The sequence below is a fragment of the Lipophrys pholis genome, assembly GCF_963383615.2.
Source record: "Lipophrys pholis genome assembly, chromosome: 8".
NCBI classification, from domain to species: Eukaryota; Metazoa; Chordata; class Actinopteri; order Blenniiformes; family Blenniidae; genus Lipophrys; species Lipophrys pholis.
Genome location: NC_137630.1, coordinates 10347800 through 10364124, shown reverse-complemented (window position 1 = coordinate 10364124; position 16325 = coordinate 10347800). Strand labels below are relative to the sequence as shown.

Below are 16325 nucleotides of genomic sequence, written 5' to 3'. Positions count from 1 at the left end.
CGATGTTAGCCGAAGTAGAAACACGCGACATCCGGTGAGGATTTCAAAATAATCAAATCTGTCAAGTTAAGGTCATACTATAATAAAAGCACATTTTGGTGTTGGAGCTTGTTTTATTACCCTTATAGTTATCAAATTACTCCATTAGTCTTGTGTTTATTAGTTGTAAATTGTTTATTTTACTATTTTCTGTTTCCAATACATTTTTCAATGAGTATTCGCCATTTAGCCCACCCTGATCCCTTGAATATCACTTATTACATTTCTATTCTGTCTTATAGATATTTGAAATTCTATTCTGTGTGGAGCAATACTACAAATAATTTCCTTCTATGATTAATAAAGTATTTCTATTCTATTCAGCAGACACATTGACATAAGAGAATAGATAGATAATCAAAACATAAATCAGTATTTTTCCCATGATAAAATATTGATGTCTATATAGTTTTTTAAAAAATATTATTGAAGAAACAAGTAGTTACAGATTTTCTTTCAAAAAAGTCGTGATTTTGATCTTCGATTTTGACACGATTGAACTGGGAACAAACGAACAGTAGAGTGAGTTGGGGTACCCTTTTGGTTTACATAGAATTATCAACAGTAGCAATTAACAGTATTTATATCGACATTACACAAAATCAGCTCTTATAGGCTAAACATATTGTGTCCATTTTGACCAAATTCTATAAAATGAATCCATTTGCAATTTCAGCCAAGATCAATTTTTTTCTATGATGTAGATGTCATGCACAATGTTGATCCAATGCTCGTTTGTTGTTTTTTCAGGCTTGAGCCATTTTCTGGGAATGACCTTTTTGACTTGCTGCTAAAAGAATGTAAAGTAGTTTCTTGTCTCTATATTGTTTTTTAAAACTATAGTAATATGCGCGATTCAGTCACAAAATGTTCCTAAGTTTCAAACGTTGAGTATGTCTAAAGTTTTTATGAAAACAATTTTTTTTATGAGATTATCTAAACATTTAGTTCTTAACAAAATGGACAAGATTTCAATAAACTAAATAATCATCAACAGTTAATATTAATTATATTAATTTCTTTATTGAAGAGATCTTTTATGTGGCCAACAGACTCTTCTTTTTAAATAGTTTTTTGTTGTGTTTTTCTGCAGATTCGATTCTTCCATGTGCTTATATTTGCCACCGGCCTGGTATATTTACTAATTTTATTTATTTTATTATTTTTCAACTCTCCATTGTGTGTGTGGGTGTTCGTATACATATAAATATAAAGCAATCGAATGACTCTAAATGGGTTAATCAGATTTTATACTTAAAATTCACGCTTAAAGCGGCATTTCCGTTTTTTACATCGTATGATGCATTTTATTTTGAAATGGGAGTTCTTCACGTCCGCCTCATTTGATCACCGAATATTGATACGTATCCTCTGACGTCACCTGGCTACGGTTTTCGCGCGCCAGCTCCTTACTAGGGTCAGTGACAGCTCGCGGTGAACTCAGATGATGGAGCAGATCCATGCTGCCTCCACCTCAGTCCAGACTGCTTTTACTCCACCCCACGTCACACCAAACAGCCACCAAAGCATTACATGATATCTGGTGATAATAGTCAAAAGCACAAAAAAAATCATGGAAAAAAAAAAAAGAAACAAAAAGTCAAAATCACAAAAAAATCAAAACAAAAAGGTAAAATACCCTAACACCAAGTAGTACTACAAGTAACTTCACATCATCATCACATACTGCATGCTGTTGCACTCTCAGGCTCACCAGTCATCACATCGGCAGCTTGACAACATGGTTTGTGTTGAAGGTGCAGTCATGGACGAGCAGCTGAACAGCAGAGGCCTCAAGAGATCCTGAGCTGACTGAGATGGTCAGGAGGTTCAGGGTCCGGCTGCAGGTCCCAGACGTGCCAGTTATTTCAGAATAAGTTTAGTGGGGCAGCGTGGCTCGGATGTTTCTTCCCTCCAGATGTGACCGGGCGAGGCTGGCGGGTGATGTGGAGACTATAGGTGATCAAAGTCTGCAGATATATTTATTATGATGATACACACTGCCTAAAGGGCTCAACAAAATCCTTATTAAAGCCAGAAGCAGTTGGGTTGCAGATGTAAATGACTGTACGCAGCGTGATAAATGTTAGAGTTGTTAAGTGTGGCTCTACAAAGTGATCCAAGTGGGAGGCATAAATAAAAAGCTGCTTTCAGCATGTTGTGGGTGCACATTGCAGCAGGCGCTGGTGACACGGTGCACATTCACACTGGAGCTGCTCATCTATTCTGGCCTTCGGAGGGAAAACCACACACACACACACCGCATGGGTCTGACGAGATGTTTCCACCTTCATCCTGAACTGATCTTAACTCGACGTGACAATATGACCACAACATTTGAGTTGAATCTCCCACAAACAAAACAACCAAATTCACTTCACACACACACACCTGCTTTTATTATTTCATTGCAAAACAATATCACAGTAAAAGTGCGTCACAAATCACTGATCGGGAATGTCCAACATAAAAAACATCTACATTTGGGAAACAATTTTACTCACATTACTTTCAAAATAAAAACGATGACGGGGCAGTTTTAAACATCTTCACTCCTCTGCACACTGATCGACACTCTACATGTATGAGAAGTTGAAGGAATCTGGGGAAGGAATATACAAGGGCACCATTGGCTGTATCAGTAGTTTCTATCAGATCACGGAGACATAGTCAGAGTGTTCTTCCTCTTGGAGTCCCGCCGCGGGAATGGCACGAAGCTTTTCACCTCTTTGAAACATAATCCTGTGTGTGAAATGGGGAAAGTGTGGGTAAAGCCGGTAAACACACTCAAGTGATTCATCAATTTACCTGCGCGTTTAATTCGGCGAAGTAGCCGAATCTTTTGTTCTCAAGTTTTCAAATCCGTGGATGTACAAGACGGCTACTGATCGCTCACTTACGCTTCCACTCCTCCAGGGACAGCGTGGCGTTGTCGTGGCTGTCGTCGTACGGCGTCGGCTCGGGAAAGTCGTCCGGGTCTCGCAGGCCGTCAAAGTACGAGTGCTCCAGAGCCAGCTCGGCCGTCAGCCTCTCGTCTCCGTCCAGAACCAGCATCTTCTCCAGCAGGTCGATGCCTGCACACGGCACAGAGTGCTTTTTCCAAACTGAGGCACGTTTATAGTTTTTCCGTGGCGATTTAAGTCATTTTCATTTAAACAACAAAAACGAGGGCAGAGAAGTAAACATATTTCAGGAAAAAGAAGAAGTCATGGAAGTGACGGCAAACAACAGTCTGATGTCGACTGTGTGCTTCTGCTTTCAGTGCAGCGCGTTGTGAAGCCTTCAGTAAAGACAATATGTTTTCAAAAAGTGATAAAACAACACTGAGGAAATGCTGAGCCTGACAAAGGAGATAAAAAAGGATGTCAAACTTACACTGCTCACTGGCTCGGGGAAACAACGTGGAGAAGTCTTTTCTGGGAAAGCGAGGAAGGGCCTTGACATAATTCTTGGCCTGTTTTTGAAAATAAATAAAGAATGAAAGCAGGTGATTAAAACAACTAAGGACATTAATGAGATATGTATTCTCATTTGGAGACAAACGATTAATTCATTCTAAAAAAATATAGACTGAAACACAGAATTAATATTTCACAGTGCGGTTTAATATTATTGGAAAAATTAAGCACGGGATTTGTTCATGTCTCACATTTGTCGTAGAATAGTTCAAGTTTGTTCAAAAGAAAAACAGCCTGGATCTGCTGATTTAGACCAAATGCAGCAGGAAAACAAGGATTGAAACTTGGGAATTTTAACCAAATTTTCTGGATAAACAACAAACATTTTTCTTGATACGCCGAATTCTCTCTAGCGCCACCGCCAGGACAGACATACTCTTCCAATTACAGTTCGCATGTCTTTACTGTAGGATGAAACATGCAGTCAAAACTGAAACTTCAGCTTTTTTTTTTTTTTTTCATAAATATTAGTAAAGTCTTGGGAAAATCTTGACACATGTCACTTTAAATCATTTTAAATCAGCGGTGTCAAACGTGTTCTTGTTAAAATCTCAAAGAAAACATTGATTCTTTGTTTTTAAAGCAGATTTGTAAAGATTAACAACACTGAGACCTGAGCTGACATATCGGTGATGCTGCCACGAAAGATAGAAAACTTGTAGTTTAATATTTTTTTTGGGGGGGGGGGGGGGGGGGGGGGGGGGCATTTCACATTTCATAACATTCAAATTGACTTTTTTTGTAGAGACTGTCGTGATTGTTTGGTTTCACAACAATATTGCTATTTTCATCACGTGTACTCTGCGCTACAACAAAGAAAAACCTTCAACGTTTAAATTTAAAGGTTATCATGTCTCTATTTTACCAGTCCGGTCCAGTTAAGATGAAATTGGGAGTGTTTGTGACCTCTGAATTAAAATGTGTTGGACACCCCTGATTTAAGGTCTGAAGTGGGTAAATAATCAAAACTAACTTGCTCTTGACATACAAGTGAATTTCAAAAGAATGTGAAGATAATTGACTTTTATTGTTTTCTACACTCCTGACATATTAACTGTGGAAATGATGATTATGACTCGTGAAGGATTAAACTAAAATATTTAGTTGATATGCTATAAATCTAAAATAAATGCAAGTTACTATACTCCTTTTCAACAGTATATAAGTGTTTTTACCTCTGGACTGTCCAGCTTCTGTATAAACTCTGGTCCAGGTACTCCGGTCACCTTCATGATCTGGGTCAGCTGGTCCATGTCTGGTCGTGACGTTGAGTCAAGGCCTTTTGAACACGTCCCGGCGCTTCAGTGGCACACGCCCACACAAAGGCAGTGGAAAACAAGGTCTCCAAGCAAACACAGAAAGCAGAATAATGAAGAGAAAAATGGACGCCGCTTGATGAAACTTTTGACAATTTCACTTGCTGGTGAAACGCATGAATCACCCGAGTGTATCAGGTAGAGAAAAGAACATGAAAGCTCATATAAAACATGCAGAATATGATATAGTATAGGGAAACGTGCTTCATGTAATTCTCTCTAATTTCCTTTTTGTGGCTGATTTATGGAGCCCGTCGCCACATAAAGCGATCACTGTTTAATCAAGTGGCTTTCAATCTCATTTATGATTGCAATGCTGTGATAAAGTATCAATAAAGCTCGATGGCTTCATTTTTATAATCACACATTTCCGTCTTTGTGCACCGACGGTCACTATTCATTATTGACAAGTTGAGGAAATGTCCGAGTCAGATGAAAGGATACAGTCTTTCCCTTTGAAAAGGGTTTTTCCATTGATCATTTCTGCCATGATGCAGCCCACAGACCAGATGTCCACTAGAAAAATCACCAAAAGAGAAGAGACGTCAGTGGGAATCCATATTGCTGAGAGTGTTTCAAGTTAGGCGGTGGAAATGAGGAAGGTGCCATTTGTGTGAGGTTCCCATTAACGGCAGAGATCTGTTGTGCGGTTCAGACTGGGGGGGGGGGGGGGGGGGGGGGGGTATTTGATGAATAACAGTATTCTGTGCAGGGCATTAACCTGCCAGTGTTGCTCTGTGTGCGTCATCCCACTCTGTAGAGGGCTGCTCACAAAATCAAACATCACTATCTCCTAAAAAAAATAACATAAATCCTGAAAAAAAAAAAACGGCTTCATTGCGCCGACAATTCTGTCATGGAGTCTCAAAACTATCGGGGCTGCTGTCAGACTCATCTGCGTCAACTGCGAGCAGATAACAGGGGGAAAAAAACCAACTGATTTATGTTTCAGAATGACACTCTTGCATTTGAGAAAGCAGCGCGATAAAACTTGCTGATCCACAAGCTGCAGTTGACGTTTTCACACGACAGACACGAGACGGTCACGGCACCGACAGGCCCACTCAGCACTCAAGACGACGGCGAGGACGGAGGTGAAGGGTTAGTAACAGCGACAATTGTCTTGCCAGTCTGGGTGTAGTGCATCCAGTTCAGAATGACCTCAGGCGCCCGGTACCAACGGGTCACCACGTAGCCCGTCATCTCCGCGTCGGTGCTGCGAGCCAGCCCGAAGTCCAGGATCTGTGAGAGCAGCAACACTGTGATCACCACCCACAACACGAGCTCTGCGTGTGACACGCACACACTGTGATTTACATGCTTAACAGTCAAAATACCCTGTGCTTTACCATCAAGAGGACCTGTTAACTTTTCAAGATTCAGTTTCTCACAGGTTCCATCTTCCACACCAGTAAACTGAGAGCAAAATAACCTCAGAAATACCTCTGATCATTCTTTCCTTCATTTTGAAAAAAAAACAACAACAAAAAAACTCTCTCTTTTGATCAAAACAGAAAGCATGAAGTACATCATGTTTTCTGGTTAATAATTGGCCGGGCTGTTGGAATCGGTGGCTTCTTCGAGTTCTAAGATCAGACTGAAATGTGTGTAAATCTCTTTAACAAGTGCGATGTTACTTCTCCTGAACGTAGGCTCCATGACGAGCACCATCTACACGAACCAAAGGTCTAATAACTGCCAGTCACGTAATAATTCTCTATGTTGTAAAGAGAGTAATATAAGATCTTGCCAATAATGTATTACCATAGCAAAAAAATAAAAAATTACAACCAGAATGGAGGATGATATTCTATGTATCTTAAATAAATGAACATGAGGACTATGCCATCCACTATACCAGGAGACTGCAACCTTTATGACCAAAAGAGCCGCTTTTGCAATTTTTTTATCCCAATAAAATTGATCTGGAGCTGCAAAACATGGTAATTAAAAAATGTATTTCCATACTAATAACTAGCACTCATGATGCTTTAAAGCTACAATTTAGATACAGTTGAATTATTTTATTTTAATCGCCATTTTGAATATTTTAGCCATTTTAGCAATTTATAGCTGCTGTGCATTTCCTAATGTTAGAACAGTTTTAACCTTTGACGGTTTTTAGTGATTTTAGTTAATTTAGCAGCGGTTTGTTTTAGTAGTTTTGGACATTTTTATTTTTTTTACATTTCTGGCCGTTCTGCCTTCTTTAGCGTTTTCTTTTCTTTTAGCCTGGAGATTTGATTATTTTTGGTAAAATAATGTGGTCTGCAAACAAAATAAGAAAATGGAAGCAAAATGTTTATTTACATAGGATTTTCTGAAAGAGCTGCAGGTTGCAGACCCCTGCGTTGTACTAAGTGTTCCCAGAATCAGAAGAAACAAGGTGAAGCAGCTTTTAGTTCCTTCGCTCCTCACCTGCGGAATATATTTTTACTTATTTCATCATAATGAAGTTTTCACTTCATTATACTGTTCTTAATTGGTACATTTTTAATGTATTTCATAATCCGAATTGTCTGAGTGCATTTCTTTGTATAGCACTGTAAACGTTGTGTACTTTGTCCCCTTGTGTATGAACGGTGCGATAGAAATGAATTTGCCTTGCCTATTTTTGAAAAGAGGACTGCGCAAAACCTGTGGGGAAAAAAAAGCTCTATATATTGTATATTGTTACAATTCTGGCTACAGTTATTACACTTTGAAAGGATTTATAAATAAAATGATACTCATTCATGTAATAACTTATGGCTTTATTGGCAAAATGAGTTTCAGTTTGTGTTCTCGCTGCATTTTGAGAGCAGAAGAAACAGCCTGGAAAACATCATGCTATTACAACAGCTGCTCGATTGGGGGCGCTGTCGCCCGAAACAAACACTGACCGTAGAGGAAGAAAAGAAGAAACACAGCAAATATCCGGAACAAAAGCGGAAATCTTGCTGCTTAAGCCCGTGGTGACTAAGGCTAATTACCTCGTGGCTAATGGGGAGCCACAAACAAACACGATATCTAGTCTTCAGACCAGAAGCCAATGAGCACCTTTCTCTCTACTTCTTCCTCACTACTTCTTCCTCACTACTCTACGTCTGCCCGCCCGATATTTTCCAACTTTTTCTTTCTGCATCTGCTTCTTCTGATTCGTGTATTAAGCTTTGTTTGTTTACTACCCAGAATGCATTGCACTCTGCATCATGTCCTCTCACCCCATCCGCTGGAAAGTCCGCTTGCATGAGGAGCGAGATCGACGTTTTCCAGGAGACCGGCGTTCTCTTATTTGATCCGGATCAGAGCTCAGCGGAGCGTTCAAAGAAACCCATAAGAAGAGGACTTTCCCTGAAAGTACCTGAAGAGAACTCTGGTCCGGATCAAACTGGGAAATATGAACGTGCCGTAACACTCCAGGGACAACTTGCAGCTACGAGTGCTTGTCATTTGACACCAGCCTCATTGTCCGGAGCTGCTATATTAGACAGTATCACCACAATGACATAAAGTAAACTTTGTATTCAGGGCAACCTGACCTCTTCCACACACGCTTCCTTCCTCATTCCTATTGTTTCACTTTGAAACAACAGACGGGACAGAAAAGCACAACAGGTCCTCCTTCAGATAAAATCAGGAAATACTCCAATTACATATTTAGTACAACAGTTTCTCCATTATTTCAGTGGTGTCGTGTTTATCTGTGCAATCCTCAGAACTGTGTACCTTCAGTTCGCAGTCTTGATTAACGGCCAAGTTTCCAGGCTTAAGATCCTGGCGAGGAAAATGAATTGAGTCACGGTTACTTGAGTGCACACAGTAATTAACAAGAAGTTCCAGTGATTGTGTCCCAGTAAGCACAGTAGGAGCTTTAGTGCTTGTAATTCCTGTGGTTTACCATGGTCCAGCCGTTTGTCTTAAAGCACGAGCGCTCAGGCGGTTCTGAACAGGGATTCAATAAAACACCCTGCTGAAAATCTGCTGAATAAATACTGTGGCATGACGTGTGATAAGAGGCCCGCTGTCAGGGAGTGGTAACAATGTCTCTCCTATCACACTGATAAGCAGAGTAACATTGTTTTCTAGGCTGAAGACACAGTAACAATCAATACATGAAAACATATTAGAAACCATTAGCTCCTTTTTTGCAATATGTACTTTTGTTACATTGCTTTATGCTGACACATAACAAACCAACCACCCAATAAGGACAGCACCCATATCTGATTGATTATTGATCATTTATATCGGGGGTATCAAACCTATGGCCCGCGGCCTAGTACAGGCCTGTCAGGGTCCAATCAGGCCTGCAACAAAAATTATGACACTACCTGCATTATATTTATTTGACCACCAGGGGCACACTTTAGTGGGTATTAGGAGGTGAATCAGTTCAGGTGATCAGGATTAGTACACAGATGAAGAGATGTGTTATTCAGATCATAATACGAACTAACCTGCTATAGTCTAGTTAGTATTTGAGTTCTAGCTACATGTGATCAAATGTTTTATGCCTTTGAAGATGTAAATAGTGGAATAAGAATCCACCGTGATTTGTAAGGTGTAAACCACGCGGTGAACTGAAATTGCAATTTTTGGATTCAAATTTCAGGTTTGTCACGTCTTGTAAAAGGATGAGAATTTTTTAATGATAGTTTATCGCACTAAATGAAATATTAGCTGAATATTTTCCATGTCGTATTTAGTATTATTGTAGGATTTATCAAATACGTATACATTATTTTCAAATCACTGCTGTTTGATGAACTATTATCCTCAAAATCACAAATTCTCTTGAATTGTGGTTCTGATTCTTCTCACCGGCCATAAGAATATGAACGAGGCTCCAGCGTGCACACGGGTCAGCCTTCGACACTAAACAGTATAAATCTTACTGCACGTGTGACACATGGGCGTAAGATCGAGAACTGAGATCATTTCCGAGGCAAACTGATTCAACCAGGAACAGCCAACGGAACGGAGGTTTACCAGTGCAGGTGTGACCTTACTTTCCCTGCTCTACAGGTCTTGGCTGTGGAGGAAAAAAGGTGTGGCCTAACAGCTCCAGACAAGTTGTCGTACAGCCGAGGAGTCAACTCATCGTACCTGTTGGGGCAGGGCGCCGTCTGATTCGTTACCGGTGATGAATTAAAAAAACATGCCAGGAGTGCAGGAAGGTGCACATCTGGCCAAAGTATTTCACAAAAGACACTTTTCTAATAATGCTTGAGCGAGAACAAACTCCACGCCCAACTTAGAGCTATTTTTAACTCGGCAGCGCTGGTTAGTGAACTTGTACTTACCCTGTGGATGATTCCAGCCTTGTGAATATACTGCAAAGAGAGCAACACAGCAGGCAGAAGACACTTTTACTGCATGTATTCAACATTAATCTGTCTATTCTGATAGCTTTATTAATATAATGAGCTTCCCTGACAACACCAATAAATGGAACTTAATTAAAAAGTAAGTTTTGAGATTAGTAATGAACCTTTCACCTTTACTGTAAGTCTTATTAGGTTGCTTTTTTTTACGACAGGCATTAATCAATGTTTTTAGAATCTCTCAAACTTTTCAGCACCTCTATACTTATAGGAAATCTAATCTGAGTCCTGTTATCAGTGTACAGTGCTACATCTTGACTTGCATGGACACATAAAATGTTATTAAGTTACATTACGATTATGTGATGGCTGTGTTTTAATAAGACTTTAATAAGTACATCACTAACATTTCCCTGAAAGGTGGGGACGGCGTGCACAATGGCAATAAGCGCAAAAATAAACTACACTACACTTCTCAGAGAACTCAGGATAGGAGCAACAAAAGGCTGGGAAATGAAAACCCGACTGTACAGAATACTTCATTTTACACTTACTGGAGTTTTACCAATCAATGGAAAAATAATATGTTTCTTTATGTATACAAGGAAATACTACTATCTATCCATCATAATCAAATGATTTAGATAATGTAGAAGAAGGTCTGAATCAGAAATTGCTCAGATGATTGAAAATATTACGTTTTGTTTGCAAACCATGAATTCTGCTGAAAATTTTTTGGGGTGTAGGGGTACAAGTGACTTATGGCAGGGGAGTCAAAGGTATCACTTTGTGTCCTAAAACTCAACCATATTCTGCTTTTAATAGCCGTTCTGTGGAGGATATTGTACTGTTTTGTTTGGGTAATTAAGAAGCTATATCTAGCGTGTCAAACTTAAGGTCCACGGGCCAAAACTGGCCCGCAGGAGGCGGCAATGAGGCCCACGGACCACTAAGCAAATAGTAAACGTTACAAAAAAAACCTCGGAGTTTTAACACAACTTTCTGAGGAGTAGTGGACGCAATGCAGCAGCGCGTCTCAAGCGGAGACGCCTGTGATGCTGCAATAAAAGCTGGCAGCCGCGTTGCTATCAAACTCGTGAGTTTGTTAAAACATGCAAGCGGAAGGCTGCAAAATGCAACAATTATAGATGTTTTTGGGACAATTCACATCATTAAAATTGGCGTTATGTTGAGATTGCAGTAATTTTTGGTACAAATTGTTCATATTTGGAAGATTATAGACTTTTTCAAAATGCAGAGTCTGTTCCACAACAAATAAACAACATTTAAAGTTTAAATCTAAAAGGTTATTGTGGCACTATTTTACCAGTCCGGTCCACTGAAGATGAAATTGCGCTGTATGTGGGCCCCTGAACTGAAAAGAGTGACAGCCCTGACCTACGCTCTGTAAAGTCACTATTAAGGCGAATAAGTATGACAAGGTTTTAAAACATGTGCTCGCTGTCAGACATGGAGCTTCATATTTCAATAAGATTACTCCAAACCACAAATTGCTTCCATGCTATCTTCACAGTCGTAGCGTGTGGGAGCTGAACTGGCCTGCCTGCAGTCTACGCCTTATACCAATAGAAAACTACTGCAGCATAATGAAGCAAAATAATCTGCAAACAAAGACTAATGATCAGTGACAATTCTCCAAAAAGTCTGACAGTCTCATCACTCTGAAAACATTTACAGACTGTATGCTGGACTGTGTATCATGTCCCAACTTTTCTGACAAAAAGCAGCTGATAAATTCATTGTACTACTTTGAATGGAGTTTATGAGGATTAAAAAGATCTCGCTTGTAATTTATTCCACATAATGCCCTCAAATGTGGATATCTTATGACACACTGACGGAATTTGGCAAATCAGATCATTTCCCGCAGCTCACCCTGAGTCCACAGAGCATCTGGTAGACGAGAAACTGCACTTTGTCCTCTGAGAGATGACCACGGACCTTCGACAGGTCGGTAAACATGTAAGGCATCACCAGGTAGCTGTGAAAAGAGGGGCGGGGCATATAGAGGCAGGCAGTCAGTCCCTTATTGCGACAAAAACAAGAAATATCCGCAATTTTCTCTACAGGACGTCCCTATTTGTCCGATTTGTATCAAATAATTGTCAAAGAAGTTGTATTTTAATATTTTTCACATCAACTTCAATAAAAGTGCATCTGTAGGATGGCGTGTGTTTTCTCTGCTCCATTTGCAGCGCTGGATTTCAGCACAATTTACGACGGAAAAGGCCAATTAAAACAGGAAGAGGACCTTTCCACTCACAGCAAATATACGGAAATGAGTTTGCTCTCAGACATTGCAGCAACTAAAGTGTCGCAGGGTGTTTGCGTATGTTTATGCGTCCATCAATACACCACTCCCGATGAACAGCTCAATAGTAATAAACTTGCTCATTCACTAAAACACTTCCTTCAATCAACCTGAATATTGACAGTATGTTTGTTTCAACTTTTTTTTTTTTGCACATTGAACCTTTGATGGAAACAAATTGCTGAACAGTTCCTGCTGAATCTTCACCATTCTGTTGAGTCAGACGTTATTTACATTATTAATAGCATTAAGTGATGCTTACTCCTTCCTGTCTGAGGCTATTATTGATCACTTGGCTTGTAGGCTTTTAGGCCCATTAATGCCCGCTCAGACACTTAACAGTGAGCCCTGAGTGTTTCTGGAGGTGGACTTCCAGACCGGCGTGTCTGTACTTCCCACGAGACGGGAAAAACAGGACGTTCACACTTTTCCTTACAGAATTTCACAAGGAAATGTGAAAGTATTACCAGAAAATGGAGGGCAAAAAAATAAATAAACTTGTTTCCAGAAGGTTCTGCTGTCGTGCGTCTTTCCATAAGTGAGTAGTGTTCACACAGTGTAGAGCCCTCAGCCTCGGGGGGGTTTGCTAATATGTTAAACAATACTCACAAGTCCTGGAAGTCATCCAGGCTGGTGGCAGCTGTAAACACATCGAGAAGTCCGATGACCTGGAAAATTCAAATATGACGAAGTTAGACTATCTACAGGAGGTTATGAACACAGAGAGTGGACGTCCATCGAGTTCAATCCACTTACGTTTTCATGCTTCATGTGTTTGAGTAGTCGGAGCTCTCTGTAAGCCCTCTTGGCAAATATTTCTGACTGGAAGGGCCTGTGGAGCTTCTTGAGGGCCACTTTCTCTTTAGTCTTCTCATTTATTGAAGAGCTGTGGTGAAAGATGGTGTAGCGGGTCATTAACTCTGCACAGAGCCTGCAACGCACCTTCTGCTTTCACTATGATTTCACTGTCCTGAAGTGTGTGTGTGTGGGGGGGAGGGATCCATTTTGAGCTTTCACTCTCACTCAGAGCGACAACAGGAAAGCTGCGCTCGGTTGGGGGGACTCCACCCGGGGCTCGCTCTCTAAATGAGTGCTGCACTGTGGTTTACCGAGCATCAACATGCAAACGTTTGGCAGCTCGTGATGTTTGGCGGTGATCTGCAGGGCAGCAAATCGTGGGAGGAGAAGCTTGTTGGGCTATTTGGAGACGCATCCACCGACACAGTTTACACACATCGCACTGGTGCAGGATGCAGGATATGACAATCAGCAACCGCTCTGTGCCAGAAACGCATTCACAAGGAATACAGTGCATCAGGCAGCCGATTATCTGTATTCAAACTCTACATCAACTGTTTGTAGAGATGAGCACGTCTATAAAATCACAGTAAACACCGATCCAAGCTTTTACTTTAACGGTCAGCCACATTGAGTCTGGATTCATGATAACTCCCTGCAATCATTATTAAACATTGGTTATAAAGCATGGTTAGCAGGATAATAACTGGAACTCTGAGTGCAGGAGTTTACTGCCTGCTCATCGCTTCATACATTCATCTCATATCTCCTAAGACTTCCTCCAGCTCGTTGGTAGTGTTCCTGAGCCCAACCAGTCGGGAGATATAATCTTTCTGCCCAGTCAAACCTAATGGGAGGCGACTAAAAGTCAAACTCATATTAATGCTTATAGACTCAGTCGATATCACAAGGATGATGCACTCCAGTATAATACAGTAGGATGCCCACCTGAGAGCATCACATTCACATTTACATTCAGGCACTAAGGAGACACTTTTATCTGAACACAACCATGATACTAGTTTATGCCAAAATAAGAGTCTTGGGTTCTTTTCTATAAGTAGTTAGAATAACACAATACGCGAGGTTTAGATGATCTAAACCAAGGGTGAGTAACTCATTTTCCCAAAGGGCCACATGAAAACTTAGCACCACTATTGAGGGCTGAGACATACATTTACTTGAATTTTGCTCAATAACAGTTATTTCTTGATGAAAGTATATATATGTTGTTTTTTTTAACAATATTTTTATAAGTAAATGTTGCTTTGCGTAGTATTGTTCACATACTTCAAAATTTCGAGCTCCGTACATAAGTAGATTAAAAAAAAGTTTTTTTTTTTAAACACCAACTTTGTGAGGTAACAACTGCACGCTCTGCTAGACCCAACCAATGATGTAATAATGGTCAATAATCTGAAAAATGTGACCATTTAAGATGTAATAAAGCCAATAATAACAGCAATTTCCATTTCATTGAGCATTTTGCCAGTAACACCCTGAGGGCCGACCAAGCAGAGCGAAAGGGCCTCATGATGACCTAAACACTGTTTCCCTCTTCGATGTTGGGATCAACACCAGTTTAATCAGAACATCGGCTTCAGTAAATGTCAAGCTGAAGTGGCATTTCTCCTTTGCAAAGACACCTGCTCAAAACTATTTACATAACTTTATTATTTGACTTGATAACTATGCTGATGTAGATATTTATCTGAAGATGCACAGCACAGGCAATGGCACCCATGACAACATGATGATGAGCAGGACCCCACAGTGTGTATCTGCGTGGAGATGTGAGGGGAGAACGTGGCCATCTTTAACGCTGCCAACCTCCCGCAGACACTGTTACGATGCAGACACTGGGTGGAGGACAGGTACGTGTTATGACAAGAGTGGTGACCGCGCCAACAGGCGACACATGTAAGCAATGTGACGTCAGGTGCGCTCACTTATTTACATTAGACGTTTTATTTACTGTCTCTCGCTCACACACACACACACACACACACACACACACACACACACACACACACACACACACACACACACACACACACACACACACACACACACACACACACACACACACACACACACACAGTGACAATAACACTCACCACACCGAGCCGTACGCTCCGGTTCCGATCTGTTTGAGCCTCGTGTATTTCTCCGGGACTTCCCACACCGTGCTGTTGATCTCCTCTCGGGAGAAATTAGCCCTAGCCTCCATGGTGGAGAGGTGGAAAACTTCTCCTCCGTCCTCCGGTGAACCTTTCACTTGATCGGAAGGTAAAGCAAAACAAAAATCCTGCTCCTCTGACTGACACATAGTACACCCCGAGAGCAGCTTCCGGTCTGACGTTTCAAAGTAAGATCCGACTGTGTGGGAGGGACTCGCCTGAATCTATCTATCTATCGATCCATCCATCCATCCATCCATCCATCCATCCATCCATCCATCCATCCATCCATCCATCCATCTATCTATCTATAATAATAATAATAATAATAATAATAATAATAATAATAATAGGAATAATAATAATATTAATAATATTACTATTATATAATTTGGGATCAGAATGTTGAGATTAAAATATTTAACTTAAAAAAGATATACTCTTATTTTTATTGAAATGGGCCACATGGTGCAGCAGTGATTAGAGCTCTGGCCTCACAGCAACAAAATCATGTTTCATTAAAATCACAAGTTCAAAGACCAGCCGGGCCTTCCTTTGAGGAGTTAGTATGTTCTCCCCGTGAGATCCTGGGTTTCCTACCACAGTCTAAAAACATGCATGTGAAGTTAATTGGTGACCCTAAATTGCCCACTGGTGTGTACGTGACTGAGTGTGGTTGTGTGTCTTCGTGTGTTTGCCCTGCGATGGACTGGCAATCTGTCCGGTTGTATCCTGCCCTCGCCCATAGTCAGCTGGGATTGGATCCATCGCTCTGCGACCCTGAACAGGATAAAGCGGTCAAGAAGGATGGATGGATGGATTCAAATGGGAGCGTAACAATGAGAGCAAACAGACAGTTGCACACATTCACAAATATCAACAGTTCAGAATCGCCA

At 40.6% G+C, this 16325-nt stretch overlaps 1 protein-coding gene across 1 annotated transcript; it reads right to left on the bottom strand.

Moving 5' to 3' along the window:
• Nucleotides 1-1329: 1329 nt before the first annotated feature.
• mapk13 (mitogen-activated protein kinase 13) lies at nt 1330-15600 on the bottom strand. The gene is made up of 12 exons (XM_080468934.1): nt 15367-15600; nt 13208-13337; nt 13061-13119; nt 12016-12121; nt 10099-10128; nt 8522-8569; nt 5941-6055; nt 5258-5329; nt 4673-4752; nt 3415-3493; nt 2940-3113; nt 1330-2781 (listed from the first exon to the last, which is right to left on the bottom strand). The coding sequence occupies exons 1-12, from the start codon at nt 15576-15578 to the stop codon at nt 2696-2698; spliced, it is 1191 nt and encodes a 396-aa protein (XP_080325060.1). The 5' UTR covers nt 15579-15600; the 3' UTR covers nt 1330-2695.
• Between the last annotated feature and the right edge of the window lie 725 nt (nt 15601-16325).